Raw genomic sequence first — 24,114 nt, forward strand, 5'->3', positions numbered from 1 at the left:
ACAATTCTGTGATGGAGGCTGATCTTTGACCAGAACTCTGGTGGGTTCTTTCTAAAGGAGGGGCAAAGAAAAGGGGGCTGCCTGTGAGCTACCAGGCACTATTCAAAGTATTAGTTCCATTCCTGAACACCGTGTATGTTGGCAGAGCACATAAAAGCACTTTCCACCCCACCCCCACTCTGCCCCAATTTTACCTGTTTCACCCTGATCCAGATCCCGCATGTCAGTGATCACGTGTCAATTGGACATGCTTAGGGAAGCTTTTAATGTTTAATAGGATATTGTATTTTAGTGTTTTGTTGGAAGCCACCCAGGGTGGCTGGGCAAACCAAGCCAGATGGGCGGGGTATAAATAATAAATTATTATTATTATTATTATTATTATTATTATTATTATTATTATTATTAAAGGTAAAGGTACCCCTGACCGTAAGGTGCAGTTGCGGACGGCTCTGGGGTTGCAGCGCTCATATAGGCCGAGGGAGCTGGCGTTTGTCCGCAGACAGGTTCCGGGTCATGTGGCCAGCATGACTAAGCCATAGCTGTCAACGTTTCCCTTTTTTTAAAGGAAATTCCCTTATTCCAAATAGGATTCCTAGCAAGAAGAGGGAAAAGTTGACAGCTATGGATTAAGCTGCCTCTGGTGTACCAGAACAGCGCACGGAAACGTTGTTTACCTTCCCGCCAGAGCGGTACCTATTTATCTACTTGCACTGGTGTGCTTTCGAACTGCTAGGTGGGCAGGAGCTGGGACAGAGCAACACCCCGTCGCGGGGATTCGAACCACTGACCTTCTGATCGGCAAGCCCAAGGCTCTGTGGTTTAGACCACAGCGCCACCCGTCCCCTTCCTGACTAGCATAAAAGGCCCTAAATGTCTTGGGGTCCAATTACCTGAAAGATGGAGCAGATCAGCAAGGGAAGCTCCCCTGCTCAACAAACAACAAACGGAGGTGGGTGGCAGAAGCCCAGAGGGGACTAAGAATGCTCAATAGCTATGGGATGCGAAATGACAGCTGGACAGGAAAAATGGGAAACTGGAAAGCAGGGTGGGATCTTCTGCAAGAGGACCTGGCTGGCTGGCTGCAGCCCTAAACAGGAGCACTTGTTATTACGAGGATGAGACTCTACTGCAACACATGGTTGCAGTTCCCCCCTGTAATTATTAAAAGACTGATCTTTCACTCGGCAGCGCTCCACCTTGGGCAGATCCACAAAGCAAGGACGCCAGAGGAGAAGGGAGGCGGGGACAAGGTCTGGGGGTTTAGTACTGTGAAGGCTGACTTCATTATGTGAATAAACAAGCGACTGGATGAGGCTGCATGAGATCACTGCAAGCTGTAAAGACCCCTGGATACACTCATTGTTTCCTGGCGCCAATTAATACAGCGACACATTTTTCAGCGGCATCCAGGGATACATCTGATTAAATGTTATCTCTTCTGTGTGACTGCAGCCCCAGGGAAAAAAACAACCAGATCTTTCAGGGTTTGCTCAACCTCTGAGTCAGACCAGAAACACAGTTTGCAACCTTTATAAACGGTGTTTTCTTTCGTTCTAGATCAGTGGTACAAAGGGACAACATTCAACTTTGAAGCATTTTAAAATTAAAATGTTCCATACATTGGCATGAAGTATCATTCACCATATACAGGACTCCTTAGCTATCATCCTTCTTATCCCATGTTAAATCTAGCAAAGCGTTTGGGAGGAAAGTGGTTGTCAGGTACAGACACAAGAGTCTCTAAAGACTGACGGAATAACTACCTTGAAAGCACAACGCTCATGCTTTGGAAGCCAGCGATATGTGCTAGCAAAATGGAGAGTGTTTTGAACACACAGAGAGAGTTTTGGAAATAGTTTTGAATTAGAGGAGGCCAATAGCCATCTAGTCTCGAAGTTTGGAAAAGAGGATTAGACAAATTCATGGAAGATGGAGCAAGCTGGCTTTCTCCTGCTCTGGAGGATAGGACTCGATCCAATGGATTCAAGTTACAAGGAAGGAGATTCCGACTAAGCATCAGGAAGAACTTTCTGACAGTAAGAATAGAATAGAATAGAATAGAATAGAATAGAATAGAATAGAATAGAATAGAATAGAACTGAACTTATTATTTATACCTCGCCCATCTGGCTGGGTTTCCCCAGCCACTCTGGGCGGCTTCCAACAGAGTATTAAAATACAGTGGTCTGTTAAACATTAAACAGGGCTGCCTTCAGATGTCTTCTAAAAGTCTGGTAGTTGTTCCTTCTCTTTGACATCTGGTGGGAGGGGTTCCACAAGGCAGGTGCCACTACCGAGAAGGCCCTCTGCCTGGTTCCCTGTAGCTTTGCTTCTCGCAATGAGGGAACCGCCAGAAGGCCCTCGGCACTGGATCTCATTGTCTGGGCAGAACGATGGGGGTGGAGACGCTCCTTCAGGTATACTGGGCCGAGGCTGTTTTCACAGTGAGCTGTTTTCACAGTGGAACGGACTCCCTCAGGAGGTGGTGCTCTTCTTCCTTGGAGATTTTAAGCAGAGATTGGATGGCCAACTCTCATTATTAGTTAAGGACATTTAAATGTAATATAGAAATTAAGAAAGGCAGAATAAGTGATAAAGAACGGGAAATCATCAGAGGTGTTGATGGAAGTCTAAAATATTGTATAAGATGAGAAGTTATGTTGTATGACTGTTGGAATGGATATGTTAAAAAACGAATTAAAATGTATATTAAAAAAAAGATGTTTAAAAAAGAAAAAGAAAAGAAATCTATCCAGGATGTTTTATCTGCACAATCGTGATGAATTTCGGGAACCAAAAAGCCATTTTGACTTTCGAGCTGCCTGGCCCAAAAATGGCAATTAGACATTCTGGTTTGGCGACTGTAGCCCAGGTTTAAGGAGCCATTTGGCACCTCTATAAATGTTACGGCGGCTGTTAGCCTTGGAGGCAGCAAGGATTCTGGACACTATTTTCTGGAAACCACAGACGGAGAGAGGGCTCTTGTGTTTGGCTCCTACTTGCAGGTTTTCCACAGGCATCTGGGAGGCCACTCTGAGAAGAGGACTAGATGGGTCCTTTGCTTGACCCAGGAGCCTTTTATTACGCTCTTAAAGCCATCTGTGCTGAAAACTACAGCGAGGCCCAGGAGAACGGACAGGGTTGCATTCGCCACATCCTCTCCTCGACCTCAGACCTCCCCACAGAAATCGTGTCAAGGATAGCTAAGCTAGCTTTCTTCCTTAGGGCTTAACCACACAGTGCATACAAATGCATGCAATCAAAAACTCCCAGCAGCCAATTATACTAATAAATAATATTGGTGGCAAGAAGATCAAACCTCTCCATTCTGAAGGAAATCAGCCCTGAGTGCTCGCTGGAAGGACAGATCATGAAGCTAAGGCTCCAATACTTTGGCCACCTCATGAGAAGAGAAGACTCCCTGGAAAAGACCCTGGTGTTGGGAAAGATGGAGGGCACAAGGAGAAGGGGACGACAGAGGACGAGATGTTTGGACAGTGTTCTCGAAGCTACCAACTTGAGTTTGACCAAACTGCAGGAGGCAGTGGAAGACAGGAGTGCCTGGCATGCTCTGGTCCATGGGGTCACAAAGAGTCGGACATGACTAAACAACAACAATTGGTGGCAGCAGCAGCAGCAGGGGAGTGGCATAATTTGGAACAGGGAAGGGCTTATCTCTTTCCCAAACCAAAGGTTCTCTGCTATAGTTCCTGGTGCCCAAACTAAGTACCCCAATCATCCACACCATGGTGTTCCAAACACATGAATGCAAGATGCTGGATTATTATTTTTTAATGTTAATTTTGTTATTGGGGTGGGGAGAGCATTGAAACATGCCACCCACCCCACAGGCCAAAGTGGTTCTGTCTAGGACAGGCATAGGCAAACTCCGGCCCTTCAGATGTTTGGGACTACAATTCCCATCATCCCTAACCAACAGGACCAGCGGTCAGGGATGGTGGGAATTGTAGTCCCAAACATCTGGAGGGCCGGAGTTTCCCTATGCCTAGTCTAGGATCATTTTCACCACATCAGGGACATAGGAATCTGCCTTACACTGAGTCAGGCCATTGTTCCATCCATCTGAATACTGTCCACACTGGCTGGCAGCAGGTCTTCAGGGTTCCAGGCATTTGGAGATTGGATTTATGACTTTCTACAAGCAATGCAGATGCTCTATCACTGAGCTGCTGTGCATAAATTCAGGTTTGATGCTTCTGTGCATTCGAGACAAAAGGGGCAACTTTTTGCTGGTTTCATTTATCCACTACAATGATTCCATCGTAAGTATCAAATAGTTTCATATAAAGTCGATGAAAGTCGTGATTTCTTCTTCCCAGGTACAGTGGTACCTCGGTTTTCAAACACAATCCATTCTGGAAGACCATTCGACTCCCAAAACGGTCGAAAACCAAAGCATTTACTTCCAGAAAACTCAAAACGGAAGCCACGTTTCCTGTTCAACTTCCGAGGTGCGTTTGAAAACCAAAGCAGTTCCTTCCAGGTTTTCAGTGTTCGGAAACCGAAATGTTCGACTTCTGAGACATTTGAAAACCAAGGTACCACTGTACCAATATTTCAGCCTCTCTCTCACACGCACGCGCGCACACACACACACACACACACACACACACACTTGGGAGAGCAGGAGCATCGCGTCACAGCAGTGAAGCAACCTGAAAGCTGGATTTAGGCCCCCTGAGCTGAAAATTACACGGTTTATAGACCTCACTGCTAATCACTTTGCTACTTGCTGCTGCTAGGTCAAAGCGGATGTCTGTTGCAAATCAATGATGGAAAGAAGCAGAGACAGAACAGTCTTCCCCAGGAGCGAGACAATGTGAAATCCATCTCACACCTTGGAAACCATACTAGACAGGAGCGGGGGGTGGACAGAATGGAAAGAGGCATGCTGGGAGGAAAGCAGAGAACAACCCCCAAATGTAGAGAACATGGAACTAACTGATGGTGTGCAGCCATATCTTCAAAAGCAATTTCCTATGGAGGTGCAGTCAAATTACCATCCCTCTCAATTTATTTTTCGCTCTACAAGACCACAAGACGCACCTAGTTTTTGGAGGAGGAAAACAAGGGGGAAAATATTCTGAATCTCAGAAGCCAGAACAACAAGAGGGATCGCTGTGCAGCAAAAGCAGAGATCCCTCTTGCTGTTCTGGCTTCTGGGATAGCTGCGCAGCCTGCATTCGCTCCATAAGATGCACACACATTTCCCCTTACTTTTTAGGAGGGAAAAAGTGAGTCTTATAGAGCAAAAAATACAGTACATAGTACAGTGGACCCTCTGGATACATAACTTTCAAGTCACGAACACGGCAAACCCGGAAGTGTATTGTCAGGGAACTGCCATCAGCTCAGAGGCAAGAGGTGGAAGGGCACTCGGGTTACAGGGAGCCTCCAGAGATCGTGAGAAGCAGCACTTCCTCTGTGGAGGAGGGAAGCCACACCTCTAGTGGGGAAGGGATGCGAGGCTCGGAGGATGCAAGGGAGAGCCACAGCACCGAGCATGGACAAAGCAGGGGGGAGGCAGGTCCCCCTTTGCCCACGCCCTCTCTCTGCGCAGTCGGTTTACCCGCAGAGAGGGGAGGCGTCGGCTGGGGGTCAAGAAACTACTCTGCTGGGGAAAGTTTAAGGACCGCCCACTCCCAGATTCTGTTAGTGACTGAGCAAGACATGGAATTGAGACGTTCTGCACTTTGAATGTTTTTGTACCGATAATAAAGCCTTGAAAAGACCAGTGGGGGTCTTGCCTGTTTGCTCTCGAGCAACCACGCCGGCACATATAACATGTGTTATTCCAGGTTTCGCCGCGCGTGCGTGCACAGAAGTGCTCTATCGTGTTCCATGCGCAAAAGTGGTGCCTCTGGTTACGGATTTTTTGGGGTACACATGGACCCCCCGGAATGAATTAAATCCATAACCACTGTACGTATCCACTTTTCTTTTCTTCCAGGATAAAGCTAGGACATGAAAATTAATTTTGGTTAGACAAGCCTATCCAGATACATAACTCTGCCACGAGTGTTATTTTAGAATGCTTTTCTTTTTTAAAAAATAATTCCACTTGTTTTGAACATCTGCTTTTATTGTTATTTTTTATGCCTATATTTATCGCGTAAACTGCTTGCTTAGAGGTTTTGATTAAGCGGTATATCAATCCAGTTACTTAATCAATCAAATAAACAAACATTCAGTGATGGATCATACGGCAAAAGATGGGGGGGGAGTCCTTTTGAAAAATCCCATAAGATCGTAATTAAATCATATTTAATTCAACCGCTTCACTTTAGTTGTTGTCAAAGGACTCAGTTTTCAAGGAGGTTGAAAAGACTTTTTTTAAAAAAAAAAATATTCAGCCAGAGGGAATCTTGCAAGTGCTTTTTAATTAGCCCTGGAGATTTGCAAGGAGAGGTTTGTAACAGCATCCAAAATTGGATTTTGATCATGCTGAAGATCCTGGTGGTATTAGCAACAGCAACACGAATGCTGCAGCCGATGAGGTTATTTATCTTTTTCATTTTTTTGTGATCCTTCCCAAGGCTGGTTACCAAATCCCCTGAAATGAGGCCCATGAGAAGAAGAAAAAAAGAGTTCTGTTGGATTTTCCAGTGGCATCCTAGATTTTTATCTATCCCTGAACTGTGAGAAAATGTTGGGATACTTGCTAGATTAACAGCCATTTTACCTGTGTCTCCTGGGACCACATCACACACTCTATTTTTACACGCACACCTAAACCCAAAGTGTGAATGCAAGAACAAAACTGAGTGCAAATAAAATACATCATGCAGATGGCATTCCTTGAGAAGCTGGGATTTGCTGCAAGCTCTTTGCTTTGTACACCTGTTTATGTTTTTATTTTCCAGCCCTGTTTTTCAGTCAGATTTTTCCCCTAAGAACCCTTTCAAGAAGCCCCTAAATATTTGTAACTGATTCGTCCTACTTTGCTCACAGAAAGATTATGCATAGGTTAGACTGTGCCCAGTCTTCATTGAGCATTCGTCTTGATTTGCTCCAGATGTTGGAGGACATCAGGTTGGCCAAGGCTGTTCTACTTGCTCATGGTTTTGGGGGACCTGGGGTGGAGGAACCTGTGGTCCTCCAGATGTGGTTGGACTACAACTCCCATCATCCTTGAGCAGTGACCAGGCTGGCTGCGGCTGATGGGAGTTGGGATGCTAGCACATGTAGAGGCCTGATGCTCTATATAGCATTAGTGGGGGTATCCAAGGAAGCAGAAGATTCAGGATTCTACCTGAATCACGTCCCCTATCACTTGTCTTTTCTCTAAACTAACCCCCCCCCCAAATAACCATTTCCCATAGGAGTCGTTACGAATTGCAGTTACAGTCATACCTAGGAAGTCGAACGGAATCTGTCCCAGAAGTCCGTCCAACTTCCGAGAAGTTCGGAAACCAAAGTGCGGCTCCTGCAGCCAATCAGAAGCCGCGGAAGCTCCATCGGACATTTGGCTTTCAAAAGAAGATTCGAAAACTGGAACACTCACTTCCGGTTTTCGATCGTTCGAGAGCTAGAACATTCTGACTCCCAAGGCATTTGGGAGCCAAGGTACGACAGTACAGTGGTACCTCAGGTTAAGAACTTAATTCGTTCTGGAGGTCCGTTCTTAACCTGAAACCATTCTTAACCAGAGGTACCACTTTAGCTAATGGGGCCTCTCACCCTGCCACCGCCGCGCAATTTCTTTTCTCATCCTGAAGCAAAGTTCTTAGCCCAAGGTACTATTTCTGGGTTAGCTGAGTCTGTAACCTGAAGTGTCTGTAACCCGAGGTACCACTGTAATTCCTTTTCGTTCATCTTGAACATGAACTAAGGTAAAGGGACCCCTGACCATTAGGTCCAGTCGTGACCGACTCTGGGGTTGTAGCGCTCATCTCGCTTTATTGGCCAAGGGAGCCGGCGTACAGCTTCCGGGTCATGTAGCCAGCAGGACTAAGCCGCTTCTGGCAAACCAGAGCAGCGCACAGAAACGCTGTTTACCTTCCCACCAGAGCGGTACCTATTTATCTACTTGCACCTCATGCTTTCGAACTGCTAGGTTGGCAGGAGCTGGGACCGAGCAACGGAAGCTCACCCTGTCGTGGGGATTTGAACCGCTGACCTTCTGATCGGCAAGTCCTAGGCTCTGTGGTTTAACCCACAGTGCCACCCGCGTCTGAACATGAACTAGTTACTCCTTACAATGAACTTTCCGAAGCCGAAGAGCCGCTAAGGGCAGCCCCACGTGTAGCATTAGCAGTAGTCTAGTCTCAAGGCGACAACAGCATGAGTGACACCCATCACTCAGAGCAGAACCTGACATCAATAAACCTATTTGGTCCTGCTGCATTCAAGGACATGAGCTGACAAACTTCCCCTGCAACCATGCTCTTGCAAAGTGGCATTTATTTCTGTTAGGCAAACACTTAAAACAGACAGCTGACCTTTCCAAATGCCACCAAAGGGTGACGAGGCTTCAACCGAGAAAGGGGAGGAGGCAGGAATCTGCCTGGAAAGGGCCAGCTTTGCTCAAGGGGGTCAAACGGCTTCCTTCATCTGCTCTTCTGACAGAAGAAAACTGTCTTCCAACAGTGGAAGCATTGATGGGTAAGAACACAGGAAGAGCCGGCTGGATCAGGTCAACAGCCCAACTATTCTTTTTTCCAAGTGGCCAGGCAAATGCCTTTTGGAAACCATTAGGCAGGATGCAAGCACAAGAGCGTTCTCCCTTCCTGTGGTTCCCAGCAAAGAGAAGCACTGTTGCCTTCAACTGCAGAGGCAGAGAACAGCCATCATAGCTAGTAGAAATTGATAGCCTTCTCCTCCCTGAATCTGTCTAATCCTTTAAAAAAAACAAAAACCATCCAGATTCTATAGTTTAACTACAGTGGTACCTCGGGTTAAGTACTTAATTTGTTCCGGAGGTCTGTTCTTAACCTGAAACTGTTCTTAACCTGAAGCACCACTTTAGCTAATGGGGCCTTCTGCTGCTGCGCCGCTGCCGCGCGATTTCTGTTCTCATCCTGAAGCAGAGTTCTTAACCCGAGGTACTGTTTCTGGGTTAGCGGAGTCTGTAACCTGAAGCGCCTGTAACCTGAAGCATTTGTAACCTGAGGTACCACTGTATGTGAATATGCACTCTTATCTCTTATCTGCCCTCAATCTTCCAGTGGTCAGTTTGACCAGAAGGCCTCCCTCTTTTTAGATATGGGCTGCAATGGGCAGCACTTTAGAACAAGAAGCATCTTGCCAATTCCAAGACGTGAGTAACAGCTGGAGTGTTTTCTTGTTGGCTATGGGATTGCTTGTCAAGCTTCACAGTATAACTTCCCTCTGTTTGGGCATTTATTTTCTGGGGGAAAGCTTTATAGTCTCTTGTTCCCTTTCTTTAAATCCTCTGTTCCCATTACAGTGGTACCTCTGGTTAAGAACTTAATTCATTCTGGAGGTCCGTTCTTAATTTGAAACTGTTCTTAACCTGAGGTACCACTTTAGCTAATGGGGCCTCCTGCTGCCACCACCGCACGATTTCTGTTCTCAGCCTGAAGCAAAGTTCTTAACCCGAGGTACCACTGTACAGTATTTCCCAGGACACAGTTTGCCTCTTGGGATTATGTCGCGTGTGACTCCCACCCCCCGCCCCCCAAATCTGGGGAGTAATGTTCAGAAAGGAAGCAATGATAGGACAGACAAAAAAAGACTTCTCCCCCAGAGTGTAGTTCAGCTATGGAACTCACTTCCACAAGAGGCATTGATGGATGGCCACCAACTCAGATGGCTTTAAAAGAAGATTAGACAAATTCATGGAAGATGGGGCTATCAATGGCTACTAGCCATGATGACTATACAGTGGTACCTTGGGTTACAGACGCTTCAGATTACATACGCTTCAGGTTACAGACTCAGCTAGAAATATTACCTCAGAAATACTACCTTGGGTTAAGAACTTTGCTTCAGGATGAGAACAGAAATTGTGTGGCTGCAGTGGGAGGCTCCATTAGCTAAAGTGGTGCTTCAGGTTAAGAACAGTTTCAGGTTAAGAACAGACCTCCAGAACAAATTAAGTACTTAACCTGAGGTACCACTGTATGTTCAAGAGGAAACAAGCTTGTTTTCTCCTGCTCTGGAGGGCAGGACTCGAACCAATGTCTTCAAGCTGCAAGAAAGGCGATCCCAACTAAACATCAGGAAGAACTATTGAAGATGACGGACTTTGCATACCAACAAAAGAAGAGTGGCAGATGAAGATGATGGACTTTGCAGAACTGGCGAAGCTGACAGGAAAAACCCGAAACCAGCACGATCAAGTATTCCAAAAGGACTGGAGTGAATTTATGCGATAACTGAAAGTTCATTGTGAGCAATTAACATCACTAGCAGGGTTGTCTGATGACTTGTAATGAGAAATTTTCTATCTTTCTATGTTTATTTAAATTTTGAGTCATTATGTAACGAGTGCAATTAGAATCGGAAAACGTATAAAGGTTAATTTTGAAAGCCATGAGACGGGAGGGAAGGCTTGGAATATTGTTTTTTGAATACAGTGGTGCCTCACAAGACGAAATTAATTCGTTCCGCGAGTTTTGTCGCCTTGCGATTTTTTTCGTCTTGCGAAGCACGGTGTCGGAAAAGTTTTGGAAAAGCTTCAAAAATCACCAAAGTCTTCAAAAACCTCAAAAAAGGCTACCACACCGCGTGCTATGAGTTGCTCCTCAAAGTCAAGTCGCAACTGTATTAACAGTTTTAAGAAAAAGGAAACAAACTTGCAAGACGTTTCCTTCTTGCAAAGCAAGCCCATAGGGAAAATCGTCTTGCGAAGCAACTCAAAAAACCAAAAACCCTTTCGTCTAGCGAGTTTTCCGTCTTGCGAGGCATTCGTCTTGCGAGGTACCACTGTAATGATATTGGAAAACTGCTACATTCAGTTACAAGGAAATTCAGATGGAAGAGATTAGAGGAAGTCAAGTAATATGTTTATGAAGCTGGAAGTTTAACTAATTAATTAATTTTTATTGTATATGTAGTTGTGGTTGTATCTTTGGTTATTGTTTGTTGTACCTGTTTTATTTTCTTTTTTTCCTTTTCCTTACTTTTGTTTTATTGATTTTATAGTATGTATTGTGTTTATATGAAATCCAATAAATATTATTGGGGGTGGGGAGAGAGAGAGACAGGAGGGAAGGAAGGAAGTTGATAGGCTCTAAGAGCCAGGGCGGTAGAGTGGATGATGATGATGTGAATATATAATATTAAATGGAAAATTTACACACACACATACACACACGAGATCCCTGCATTGCAAGGGGTTGGACTAGATGACCCTTGAGGTCCTTTCCAACTCTACAATTCTGTGATTCCTCCACTATGTGAGGCATTATGCTTCTAAGTACCAGTTGCTGGAAACCGCGAGAGGAGAGATTGGGGTTTTCCACAGGTATCTGGTAGGCCATTGTGAGAACAGGTTTCTGGCTAGCAATTCTTACTGCATCGTTTTCCTTTTTTGCAGCAAAGTTAACTGTGAAAACTTCTGAACAGCTGCTCATCTGGGACAATAAAACATCCCCTCCAACCACACAGAACACATTTTCTATATTACAGCAGCAACAGCAAAACTGTTGTTTGTCCACAAATGGAAAATTTTAGTACTGGGAATATGGAAGATAAATACATTTTTTGCTAAAGAGCGAAAAAAACAGGAGAGTGATAGATTCAGGAAAAAATATAGTTGCCTATTACCCAATTTCCCCCAAAGGAGTTTTTGCCTTCCAAATGCTCAATAAGGCTTTGATATATTTTAAGCAAAATGGTCATATTTATTGTACGCTTTCAGAATGACATTATTTACCTTCATCAATCTGCTTATTCAGTGTTACTACAATCACTAGGGACAATTACTACAATTACTAGGGACGCAGGTGGCGCTGTGGGTTAAACCACAGAGCCAAGGACTTGCCAATCAGAAGATTGGCGGTTCGAATCCCTGCGACAGGGTGAGCTCCCGTTGCTCAGTCCCTGCTCCTGTCAACCTAGAAGTTCGAAAGCACGTCAAAGTGCAAGTAGATAAATAGGTACCGCTCCGGCGGGAAGGTAAACGGCATTTCCGTGTGCTGCTCTGGTTCACCAGAAGCAGCTTAAATATGCTGGCCACATGACCCGGAAGCTGTCTGCGGACAAACGCAGACTCCCTCGGCCAATAAAGCGAGATGAGCGCCGCAACCCCAGAGTCGGTCACGACTGGACCTAATGGTCAGGGGTCCCTTTACCTTTACCTTTTACAATCACAGAAATGGAGTGTGTGTGTGTGTGTGTGTGTCTGTCTATCTATCTATCTACCTACCATGAAGTAATCTCAAGATACTATTTTAATTCTAGATACATTTAGATGCTATTTTGAATCAAGATGGTGGACTGAATCATCTTCTTCTCTTTCTTTCTTTCTTTCTTTCTTTCTTTCTTTCTTTCTTTCTTTCTTTCTTTCTCAGAATTCCCAAGCAACCTTGGATACAAGGCTGCTAGTTAGGTATAAATCAGTTCTTTAAAAGTAGGGGAATAGCAAACTCGGAATGCATCAATGCCTCGAGCTGGTGGTGAAGAAAAATTATTTATCTGCTGAAGAAATACTGCTCTGATTAAATCAGGAGAGCAACAGCCCCTCCTGCAGCCTCGCCACATCCTCTGAGCATTTCAAAGCAGGACTTGTTTTTAGAAGAAGTTGCAAAGCTTTTGAAGACTTGCTGAAAGGAGTGTTTAGCTTCCCCCAAATTCTCCGCTTATTGCTGGGAAGGTGGCAGTAATAGGTGCCTCAATCCACATTATTCTCTGTTTTGAAAAATGAAGAGGGAGCTACAGAAAACTTAATAATTCAAGTTATGAATTCAGAGCCAACAAAGTTTCCAAGGCCTTTCGGATCAAGGGTGGTTTCATCCGATAAAAACGTTAGGGGATTCCTCTTTGGCAAAACACAGAGGCAGGAAAAGATCTTGGAATAGTTCTGAGGTCAGTCGTCCCCCCCATCTTGCCCCCCTCTGTGAGGCAAAATATCTGAATTTTGCAGAATACTCGTACTTCATATACCGTATATACTCGAGTATAAGCCGGCCCGAATATAAGCCAAGGCACCTAATTTTAGCACAAAAAACTGGGAAACTTACAGACTCGAGTATAAGCTGGTTCACAAACCTGGTGGTGGCATCAGAGGCAGAGGAAGAACAAGCAGCCCGACCGCCTAATTCGAGTATAAGCCGAGGGGGGCTTTTCCAGCATATAAAAATGGTATCAATATTTTTATTCATCTATTTTTTGCTGAATTTATACCCCAGCTTCTTTTTCTCCAAGCTGGCTCAAGATGGCATACATGGTTCCTTCAATCCCCACAACAACCTTGTGAGGTACGCCAGGCTGAGAGGCAGGGACTGGCCTAAGGTCACCCAGCAAAGGGGCCAAAGGAGGATTTGAACCCTGATCTCTCCAAAGTCCTAGTCCGACACTCTGACCCGTATACCACGCTGGCTCTCTATCCATCTCAATAGCACTACTTTATGTGTGCATTGATAAAAGATGTCTTTGTCTGCAGGTGCTAGCCAGCAGCCTTTGGAGGGGAAATAATCAAAATACAGTCCTGGCGATGATTGTTTGGGTTTCGACACGTCTCTTCTCCCTTAGGCATCTGCAACACTGCAAGCTTCATTCATTAAACCGAAGGCAGATGTTACAATGGCGGCGGCTGGACGTGGGATGTCACGAAACGAGAATGACAAAGGCCGTGACTAAGCCTCAGGGCCAGACTGCTACGTGCAATTTATTTGAGAGCCAGCCTCGCTCTCATACTCAGGGCTTAATTCAGAATAAAAAGCGTGTAGTTTGCCTGCACGTCCCCATTGTTTTCCCGTGCTTTGCCCCAACTGAAGAACAAACGGAAATTAAAAGAGCTTCCCTTTGTTAAGGCAATTTTAATCAGTTTTTAGTATTTTGACTTTTGTATGTTTTAAAGCAAATTTTGATTTTGATTGCCTCGCCTTTTTGTCAACCGCTTTGAGGTTTTCTACAACCAAGTGGCGTATAAATTTTATTGATGCCGCTGCTTGAAGAAAATTAAATTTATTTATTTAGATTTTTATGTTTTTTACCAACAACCAAACACCAACAGCGAACCCCCCCCCCAGGCAGCTGATACATTGGGTATACATAATCAATAATAACATATTCAAATCAACCATATGTACAATTTTATACACGTTAGCACTTCTCCATCCACAAGGTTTATTTAACTTTTAACATTTTAATTGCCACAAATTGTTCAAACCTACCCAAATAATTCAATATCTCCTCAAACCAATCCTCCTCTTTCTCACTGACCTTAAACCCTTTCATTCTGTGTATCTTCGCAGTTAGATATTATAAAATTATACAGTGGTGCCCCGCAAGACGAATGCCTCGCAAGACGGAAAACTCGCTAGACGAAAGAGTTTTCCGTTTTGTAGGTGCTTCGCAAAACGAATTTCCTATGGGCTTGCTTCGCAAGACGACAATGTCTTGTGAGTTCCTGCTGGGTTTTTTTTTCCCCTTCCCCCCCTTTTTCTAAGCCGCTAAGCCGCTTATCAGCTGATCCGATCAGCAGATAAGCCGCTAAAAGCCTCTAATAGCGCTAATCCGCTAATCCTTCAATGGGCTTGGTTCGCAAGACGAAAAAAACCGCTAGACGAAGAGAATCACAGAACGGATTCTTTTCGTCTTGCGAGGCACCACTGTAATATTTTTCAGTTTTTTCCTCCATTGGGAAGAACATTAAATAGAACCTGACGGATCAGGCCAACAGCCCATCCAGTGATAGACTCACAGACTGCAGAGCTAGAAGGGGCCCAGGGGTCATCTAGTCCAACCCCCTGCAGTGCAGAAATCTCAGCTGAAGCATCCATGACAGATGGCCACCCAACCCCTGCTTAACAGCCTTCAAGGAGAGTCCATCAATTTCTGAGGGAGACCACTCCACTGTTGAGCAGCTCTTGCTGTCAAAAAGGTCTTCCTGAATCTCACAGGGGCCAACCAGGGTGCCCGTGGGAAACCAGCAAGCGAGATTCCAGCAACTGGTGTTCAGAAACAGGGCTGCGTCCAACTGTGTCACCACAGCATAGCCACCGATAGCCCTCTTTCCCACAAATTTGTCTAACCCTCCTTTTTTAGAAGATTTTTTTTTTAATTCAATTTTACAATTTAATCAGCATAATCCATTAACACAAATCACATAAGAAAATAAGCATACAGTCACACCTCGGGTTACAGACGCTTCAGGTTGCGTTTTTTTCGGGTTGCGGACCGCCGAAACTTGGAAGTACTGGAATGAGTTACTTCCGGGTTTCGGCGACCGCGCATGCGCAGAAGCGCTAAATCGCGCTTTGCACATGCTCAGAAGCGCCGAAGCACAACCCACGCATGCGAAGACGCGGATTGCAAACGCTGCGGGTTGCGAACGTGCATGCTGCACGGATCATCTTTGCAACCCAAGCATCCACTGTACATCCCATTTCCACCCACCCATAGACTTCCCTCAACTTCCCCTTCCGGTTCTTTCTAATATTTTCTCATTCTGCATATTCTAATCTAATCTTAATTATCATTCCTCTTTACCTAAAAACTCTTATTTTCTTCCCAAAAAAATTATATCAAACCGTTCAAATCCCATATTCTACTTGTTTATTTCCACATCATTTTTCAACATCTACCACATTAGATATCTAACCCTCTTTTGAAGCCATTCAAATCCGCAGCCGACATTCAAGTCTGCAGCAGTGAGTTCCACAGGCTAACTGTGCATGGCGTGAAGGAGGACCTTCTTTCTTCTGTCCTTATCTGCCCATTCTTATCTGACACATACACAGTGGTACCTTGGGTTAGATACGCTTCAGGTTAGATTCTTCAGGTTACAGACTCCGCTAACCCAGAAATAGTACCTCGGGTTAAGAACTTTGCTTCAGGATGAGAACAGAAATTGTGCAGCGGCGGCGCAGTGGCGGCAGGAGGCCCCATTAGCTTAACTCAGGTTAAGAACAGTTTCAGGTTAAGAACAGACCTTCGGAACGAATTAAGTACGTAACCTGAGGTACCACTGTAGAGGCAAAGGATGCGGAGCAGGGAAGGGACCAATCAATGTCTGCACAAGGAAAGTTCTAGAACTATTGCTGTTAAATGGAGAAAACAACAGCAGCAGCAACAGTCCCCCAATTTTTTCGACCCGAAGGAGCTTTTAGTGATATTATTCAACACGCCACATCTGCTGTGTGTGGATGGTCACTGTGCCTGCAAACTGAACTGATGGTAGTCTAATGCTATTATTATTATTATTAGTGTGCTTGAGTGTATTTATTCTTTAATTTTCTTTTTTCATTTCCTTGTTACAAAGAATAACTAAAAAGCAACATGCTACATCTGCACCATATATTTAAAGCATATTAATTTGTTCCGTTTTATTGTATTAATATCCCACCTTTCCAATGGGTCAGTGCGTACGGTTGTTAACCAGAAGGTTGGTGGTTGGTTGAAGCCTATTCAGGGGCAACAGTGCAGGGGTTTGGACTAAATACAGTTGGCATATTTTGAAAAGCAAAAAAGAGGACACATTTGCCAACTCCTACTTTTAACTACGATTCGCTAGGAAGACTCTCATTTCAAATGCCCCTATAGAAGCTATGACATATTGCTAGTAGCAATGTTCCTAACTTTCAACATCATCATCATAATAATACAACATATTGCTCCCTCACTTGCCACATGTAAGTATTTGGACTCATGTTCACATCTTTGTGAACATAAGTGTGCACAGAACAATTTATTAAACTGTTTTTAACATGTACATAGGGACATGGGTAGTGCTGTGGGTTAAACCACAGAGCCTAGGGCTTGCTGATCAGAAGGTTGGCGGTTCAAATCCCCGCGACAGGGTGAGCTCCCGTTGCTCGGTCCCTGCTCCTGCCAGCCTAGCAGTTCGAAAGCAGACCACTGCAAGTAGATAAATAGGTACCGCTCTGGCAGGAAGGTAAACGGCGTTTCCGTGCACTGCTCTGGTTCGCCAGAAGCAGCTTAGTCATGCTGGCCACATGACCCGGAAGCTGTATGCTGGCTCCCTTGGCCAATAAAGCGAGATGAGCGCCGCAACCCCAGAGTCGGTCATGACTGGACCTAATGGTCAGGGGTCCCTTTACCTTTACCTAACATGTACATAATTGGCTCTCCTTAAGGACAGGGGGAATGTTAACTCTTGCCCTCCCAGACTCCTTCTCCAAAATCTTGTAGCTGAGCCAGTGTCCTTTTAGTTCAGCCACAAGAGAAGGGATTTATACAGTATGTAGCTAGTTTAAGATGCTGCTCTGATTCTCTGCTGCAGACTAGCTTAGCCAAGTATCTTAGATCTGAGTCTAATGCACTGGAAACAGACTAGCTTAGCCAAGTATCTTAGATCTGAGTCTAATGTTACTGGAAACAAAAAACCCCAGAAATTTAAAAAATCTACCTTGATAGAAGTTTTAATCCTGAAAAAGAGGACGTGTGGTGGGGAAATGAGGACATATGGCAATCAGACCTGAAAAAGAGGGCGTGTCCTGGAAAAAGAGGACATATGGCAACCCTGTGTGACCCTCAGGGTGCCTTCCAACTCTACAATTCTATGGTTCTCCAAGCAGCTCAAGGTGGTGTATGTGGTTCTAGCCCCCTCATTTAATTCCCACAAGAAACCCTGCAAGGCGGGTTAGGCTGAAAGGCGATGCCTGGCCCAAGGCCACCCAGTGAGTTTCAAGGCCGAGTGGTGATTCGAACCCTGCTCTCCCAGGCCTTAGTCTGACACTCTAACCACTGCACCACACTGTCTGTTGCTGTTTGTGGCGCTGCTACACCTGCAGAATCCCGGGGATTGTAGTTTGTTCAGCATCTGGGTCTTTTCGTATCAGCAAAGGTGTTCCAGAAGAAATGAATAAATGCAAACAACAGACAAAAATAAACAAGAGGGTCACTGACCTTTGGGAAAAGGGAGAAGGTTTCGTTGTCGATGGTGAAGGAGTACAGAAATTCCCCGTCATACCACAGGTTCTTCCCCACCGGAGAGTTCTCTTTAGTCATGGCAAAGAAGCGCCCAGGATCACAGCAGTCTTTCAGTAGTTTCCTAACGGAGAAAGTTGAGTAGAGAAAAAGAAAACAAGACAACTGAATGAGACCAATTGATGAGAGCCCAACCGAGATATGCTAGGATTTGAACCCAGGGCCTGCAAAGCCAGTGCTCTAAACGCGGCAGCTAAAACAGCCAATGCAATTCTGGGCTGCATCAATAGGAGTATAGCATCTAGATCAAGGGAAGTAATAGTGCCACTGTATTCTGCTCTGGTCAGACCACACCTGGAGTACTGTGTCCAGTTCTGGGCACCACAGTTCAAGAAGGACACTGACAAACTGGAACGTGTCCAGAGGAGGGCAACCAAAATGGTCAAAGGTCTGGAAACAATGCCTTATGAGGAACGGCTAAGGGAGCTGGGCATGTTCAGCCTGGAGAAGAGGAGGTTAAGGGGTGATATGATAGCCATGTTCAAATATATAAAAGGATGTCACATAGAGGAGGGAGAAAGGTTGTTTTCTGCTGCTCCAGAGAAGCGGACACGGAGCAATGGATCCAAACTACAAGAAAGAAGATTCCACCTAAACATTAGAAAGAACTTCCTGACAGTAAGATCTGTTTGACAGTGGAATTTGCTGCCAAGGAGTGTGGTGGAGTCTCCTACTTTGGAGGTCTTTAAGCAGAGGCTTGACAACCATATGTCAGGAGTGCTCTGATGGTGTTTCCTGCTTGGCAGGGGGTTGGACTCGATGGCCCTTGTGGTCTATTCCAACTATGATTCTATGATTCTATGACTGAACTACAGGCCTTCGGCGGGCAGTCAGCGTGGCCAAAGGGCAAAAAGGACGGGTGTTTTGGTTCAACAGCAAATAGAGGACCGTGGGATCTATACAAAAATAAATCAGTAGAATCTACTAACATGTTCCAAATGCCTGTCAACTCTACTCATAATAAGACTGCCACAAGACTGTCATTACAGTTCCTCTGAAGGAGCAGGTATGCAGTTTGGGGACACTTCTGGATCCCCCCGCAAAAGTGGATCCACTCCCCCCCCCAAAAAACCGTTTTGGTGAAAAGCAGGTGTACAGAACCTCTGCCCTGCCAGGCCCTCCTGAACTACAACTCCCATCATCCCTGGCCATTGGCCCTGCTTGCTGAAGCTGGTGGGAGTTGTGGCTCAGCAACACCCGGAGGACCAAAGATTCCCAACACCTGGGGAAGAGAGAGAAAATATTCTGCTCATCAGCTGCGACAGGGAGAGGAGAGCATTCTGAGCATCCGGGCGCCTGGTATATAATCGACAGCGTTCTATATGGCAGGAATTGCTTGCATCCACTTACAAAACTCAAGAGGATATTTCCGCTTGATTCTATTCCGGTCTAAAATCTGCCCTGATGGTAACCTGCCAGGAACCCCAAGGCCAGCTTGCAGAGATGCCCGCTGGCTGCTGAACTTTCCCAGTTCCTGCCATCTGCTGCTACTGCCACACAGGCCCTTTGTCCTGCCCTCTTCCCTGCAGTTCTTCCCATGCGTCTCTTTGTCACAAAGCCTGCCCTTTGAAACAGCCCTCCTGCAGATAATGGAATTACTTCTTCATCATGCAACAAATAATTCCCCCCACCCCACTTTCTATTCTTGGTTCTCAATTTCCTAGTACTGAGACAGAAAAAATATAGATAAATGGATCTCTTTTAAAGCACCTGGAGATTTTACCCCCCCCCCAAAAAAAAAAAAACCCTGCCGTTTACACAGCAGTGGAGATTTGTGCCATGCTGCTAAATTCAAAACGAAGGCATCAGTACAAAATTATACTAACCTGTACCTTCGACCAAAATAGTTATTGTTGAGCAGTATGTAATACAGAATAAAAGCCCTTATATATATCTGGATACTGTGATCTATTGAGCTGTTTCTCATAAAATGGTAATCCAAAGCATGGCTATGCGTGAATGAGAGAAAAGGAATGTATGGAGTGAAAATCAAATCTATTTCACTCTTCCCCTGGTCGTCGTCCTCCTGCTGCACTAGCCAGAGCTAAGCCATGAACTAGCTTAGTGTTCTGCCCAAACTCAAGCTGATGGGTTGTCTCACTTCAAACAAACCATGGGTTGTAACCAAGGTTTGTTCTTGCCCTACCATTTGTTTGTTGTTGCAAGCCCTTGAACCACTGAGCCTCTTGGGCTTGCTGATCAGAAGGTCGGCGGTTCAAATCCCCGCGACAGGGTGAGCTCCTGTTGCTCTGTCCCAGCTCCTGCCAACCTAGCAGTTCAAAAGCACGCCAGTGCAAGTAGGTAAATAGGTACCACTCCGGCGGGAAGGTAAACGGCGTTTCCGTGCACTCTGGTTTCCGTCATGGTGTTCTGTTGTGCCAGAAGTGGTTTAGTCATGCTGGCCACATGACCTGGAAAGCTGTCTGTGGACAAACACTGGCTCCCTCGGCCAGAAAGTGAGATGAGCGCCACAACCCCATAGTCACCTTTGACTGGACTTAACCGTCCTTTTTTTACCTTTACTAGTTAAGTACTGGTACTAAGTTAAGTTTACTTTTTGCAAATACTTTAATAAAATCCCAACTCTTAGCTATGTATATAAATTTATTGTAAACAAATTGAATAAAACCAAAACCCCAATGTTTAGCTGTCTATGTAAACATATTATAAATAAATTGAATAAAACCAAAACTCAATGCTTAGCTATGCATCTAATGCAGGGAGGAAGAACTTTGTACCCTTCAGATATTTGCAGGACTACATCTCCCATCGTTCCTGACCACTGGTCATAGTGGTTGAGGCTGATGGGAGCTGGAGTCCTGCAACATCTTGAGGGCACTGGGTTGCCTACCCCTAACCACGTGTGTCTCGTCTCAAACAGAACCACACACCGAATTCCAAGCGCAGTGACACCATAGGACTTGAGGTGGGCCTTCTTGATGCAGTACAGCTGCTCCTGCCACCAAGCTATGGCTTTGGGGAAATGTTGCGAGCTCTGCAATCACAGCTGAGCACCTATATGTGATTGGTTATGACAGATTTACGATTTTATGAAGGCGAGCAGACAGCAGCATCTATCGGAGAGCGAACTGCAGCTCTATAGTGCGAATCAGCAAGTCGTAATTAATGAGATGTTTCTCCTTGCCATTCTTTGGCCGCTCTGACTTTTAATTTTCATGAAGCTAGGATTTTGCTGATAGCACAATGCATTCCCCACTTAAGTGATTGGGTGTTTAGGGGTCACCTCATTAATTCCTTGCAGGACGCAGATTCAGGATCACTTGATGACGATGAGCTATTCCTTAATGGTTTCCAGTCACCTTGACCAGCGTGACCAGCAGCGGCACTTATGCGCCTGGAAGCATGTGCAAGAGCTCAGCGCGGAAACTAACAGGGTTCCCAAGTCATACGGAGTGCATGTCTAAAGTGGTGGGTGTTATAACAATTTACAAGTTGCCTTGGCAGATTCACAGGGTTAAAATGCAGGAGAACCACTCCAATTGTCAACACCATCGTTTTCTCTTTGCACCTGACATTTCCCCATCTGGAAAACAGATTCTCTGGCAGTCTTAGATGTGCTTTCATGTATTATTTCCCTTCTCACTTGCTTTTCTCGCCCTCTATGGTCAGCGCTGATTTGAATACTTTGTGACTGCAGGGGTAAAAACGTCTTCAAGATACGCCTGATAGCCAATAGCGAGAAAGCCTGCCAAACCTCTGATGGGAGAGCAATGCACAGCGTTGGACTGATGGCACTCAAGTTTTGTATGTGCTGTGCATTTAAAGCACACTCCCTCCTCCCCCAAAGAATCCTGGGAGCTGCGGTTTGTTGTGGGTGCTGGGAACTGCAGCGCCATTCGCAGTAAATGGCAGTTTCCAGGGTTCTCAGTGTTGGTGGGAATGTGCTTTAAATGTATGGTTAGGTAGGCAGACTGGAGCCAGAGATTCTTAACAGCAAGATTTGCTCGAAACCTCTGCATCTACGGTAAGTTGTGCCAGAAGAGCAAGTCCACACAGAGGCTTTTGCAAACGAAAACCCTGGGTGCGACTCTTGATTAAGAAACAGTCTGCTGCAGAATATTATTATCATCAATACTTCAAGCAGAATGCAAACTGCTCATCTAAACACACAGGCACGCAGTTTTAGGTGGAGAAACCTTGGGAGCAGGAAAAAAAAAAAGAGGCTTGTGTTAGAATCTGAGAATCATGGCCTCTGTTTTGAAATACCGTATTTTTCGCCCCATAAGACGCACCGGCCCATAAGACGCACCTAGATTTTAGGGGGGGGAAATAAAGGAAAACATTTTTATTTCCCCCCCAGGTGCGCTGCGCTACACCAGGAGCTTGGGGCGTGTGGAGCTCAGCGCGCCCCAAGCTTCTGCGTGCCGGCAAGGTCTCCGCTAGCGTGGGAGAGCCGGGCGCCTCTCCCAGGGCTAGCGGACCCCTGCGTTAATCCAGAAGCTTGGGGCAAGCTGAGGTCAGCGCGCCCCAAGCTTCTGCATGCCGGCAAGCAGTCCACTGCCGGCCCAAGCCTCCCGCACCCGGCAGGAGGTCCCGCCGGGTGCGCGAGGCTTGCAGACACTCGCACGAAGTAGGGGGAGCCCTCCAGAGGGCTCCCTGTGCTTCGGGCGACAGGCTGCCGCCCTAAGCCTCGCGCACCCGGTGGGACCTCCTGCCGGGCGCGCGAGGCTTGCAGGCATTCGCCCCATAAGACGCACCCCGATTTCCCCTTCATTTTTGGAGGGGAAAAAGTGCGTCTTATGGGGCGAAAAATACGGTACATTCCTCGGGGGGGGGGTGAGATCCAGAAATCTACACCAGCTTCAGGGTTCTCAAGAGGTAAAAGAAGACAGGAACGCAATGCGAGTCCACCAAAGGATGATGGAAGCCAGCATCCTGATTTCTGGACCGTGATAGCTGGTCCATGAGGATGAATGGGGCAGCTGCTCCACCAACCTCAGTTAAGCCCTCAACCAGCCTCCACCTGCCTGCCTTTCTTACAACCAGTCTGGGGGTGGGACTTCCTGTCAGCTTCCTCGTCTTCTTCCTCCATCCCAGTGCTGTCCTAGAATCACAGAATTATAGAGCTGGAAGGGACCACGAGGGTCATCTAGTCCAACCCCCTGAAATGCAGGATTTTTTTTTGCCCAACATGGGGCTCAAACCCACAACCCTCAGATTAAGAGTTTTACGCTCTAAGGAGGATGGGGCAAAACCAGAATTAGGCCACATCCACACATTACATTTAAAGCACTATGATACCGCATTAACAGTCAAGCCCTCCCCCAAAGAATCCTGGGAACTGTAAGTTGTTGAGGGTGCTTTATTTCTTCTTTATTATTTACTTATTGCATTTATTATCCCACATTTTCTCCAAGTTGCTCAGGGTGGCATACGTGGTTCTCTCCCTCCCCATCTAATCCCCACAACAACCTTGTGAGGTGGGTTGAGTGGAGGGGCGGCACCTGGTCACCTAGTGAGCTGCACGGCCAAGTGGGAATTTGAACCCTGGTCTCCTGTGTCCTGGGACGCGGGTGGCGCTGTGGGTTAAACCACAGAGCCTAGGACTTGCCGATCAGAAGGTTGGCGATTCAAATACCCACGACGGGGTGAGCTCCCATTGCTCGGTCCCTGCTCCTGCCAACCTAGCAGTTCGAAAGCTCGTCAAAGTGCAAGTACATAAATAGGTACCACTCTGGCGGGAAGGTAAACGGCGTTTCCGTGCGCTGCTCTGGTTCGCCAGAAGCGGCTTAGTCATGCTGGCCACATGATTCAGAAGCTGTACACTGGCTTCCTCAGCCAATAAAGTGAGATGAGCGCCGCAACCCCAGAGTCGGTCACGACTGGACCAAATGGTCAGGGGTCCCTTTACCTTTACTACTCCTGCGTCCAACACTCTAACCACTACAATTTTCAACATGCTGAAATAGGAGGCCGCTGTTTTCCTCCCAGAGCAACAACTCCCAGAGTGGTTTAACAACCAGTCTCTCTTTCTGGTGAACTCTGGGA

At 45.9% G+C, this 24,114-nt stretch overlaps 1 protein-coding gene across 1 annotated transcript in view; it reads right to left on the reverse strand.

The window, feature by feature from the left end:
- Positions 1-24,114, reverse strand: part of ST8SIA1 (ST8 alpha-N-acetyl-neuraminide alpha-2,8-sialyltransferase 1) — a 97,833-nt gene that overhangs the window by 50,150 nt on the left and 23,569 nt on the right. The window contains exon 2 of the mRNA XM_083461524.1: positions 18,025-18,169. Within this exon, the coding sequence (XP_083317650.1) occupies positions 18,025-18,169 (145 nt within the window). The remainder of the gene's footprint in view (positions 1-18,024; positions 18,170-24,114) is intronic.

This window comes from Podarcis liolepis (assembly GCF_965112155.1).
Source record: "Podarcis liolepis genome assembly, chromosome: 10".
In the NCBI taxonomy this organism is placed as follows: Eukaryota; Metazoa; Chordata; class Lepidosauria; order Squamata; family Lacertidae; genus Podarcis; species Podarcis liolepis.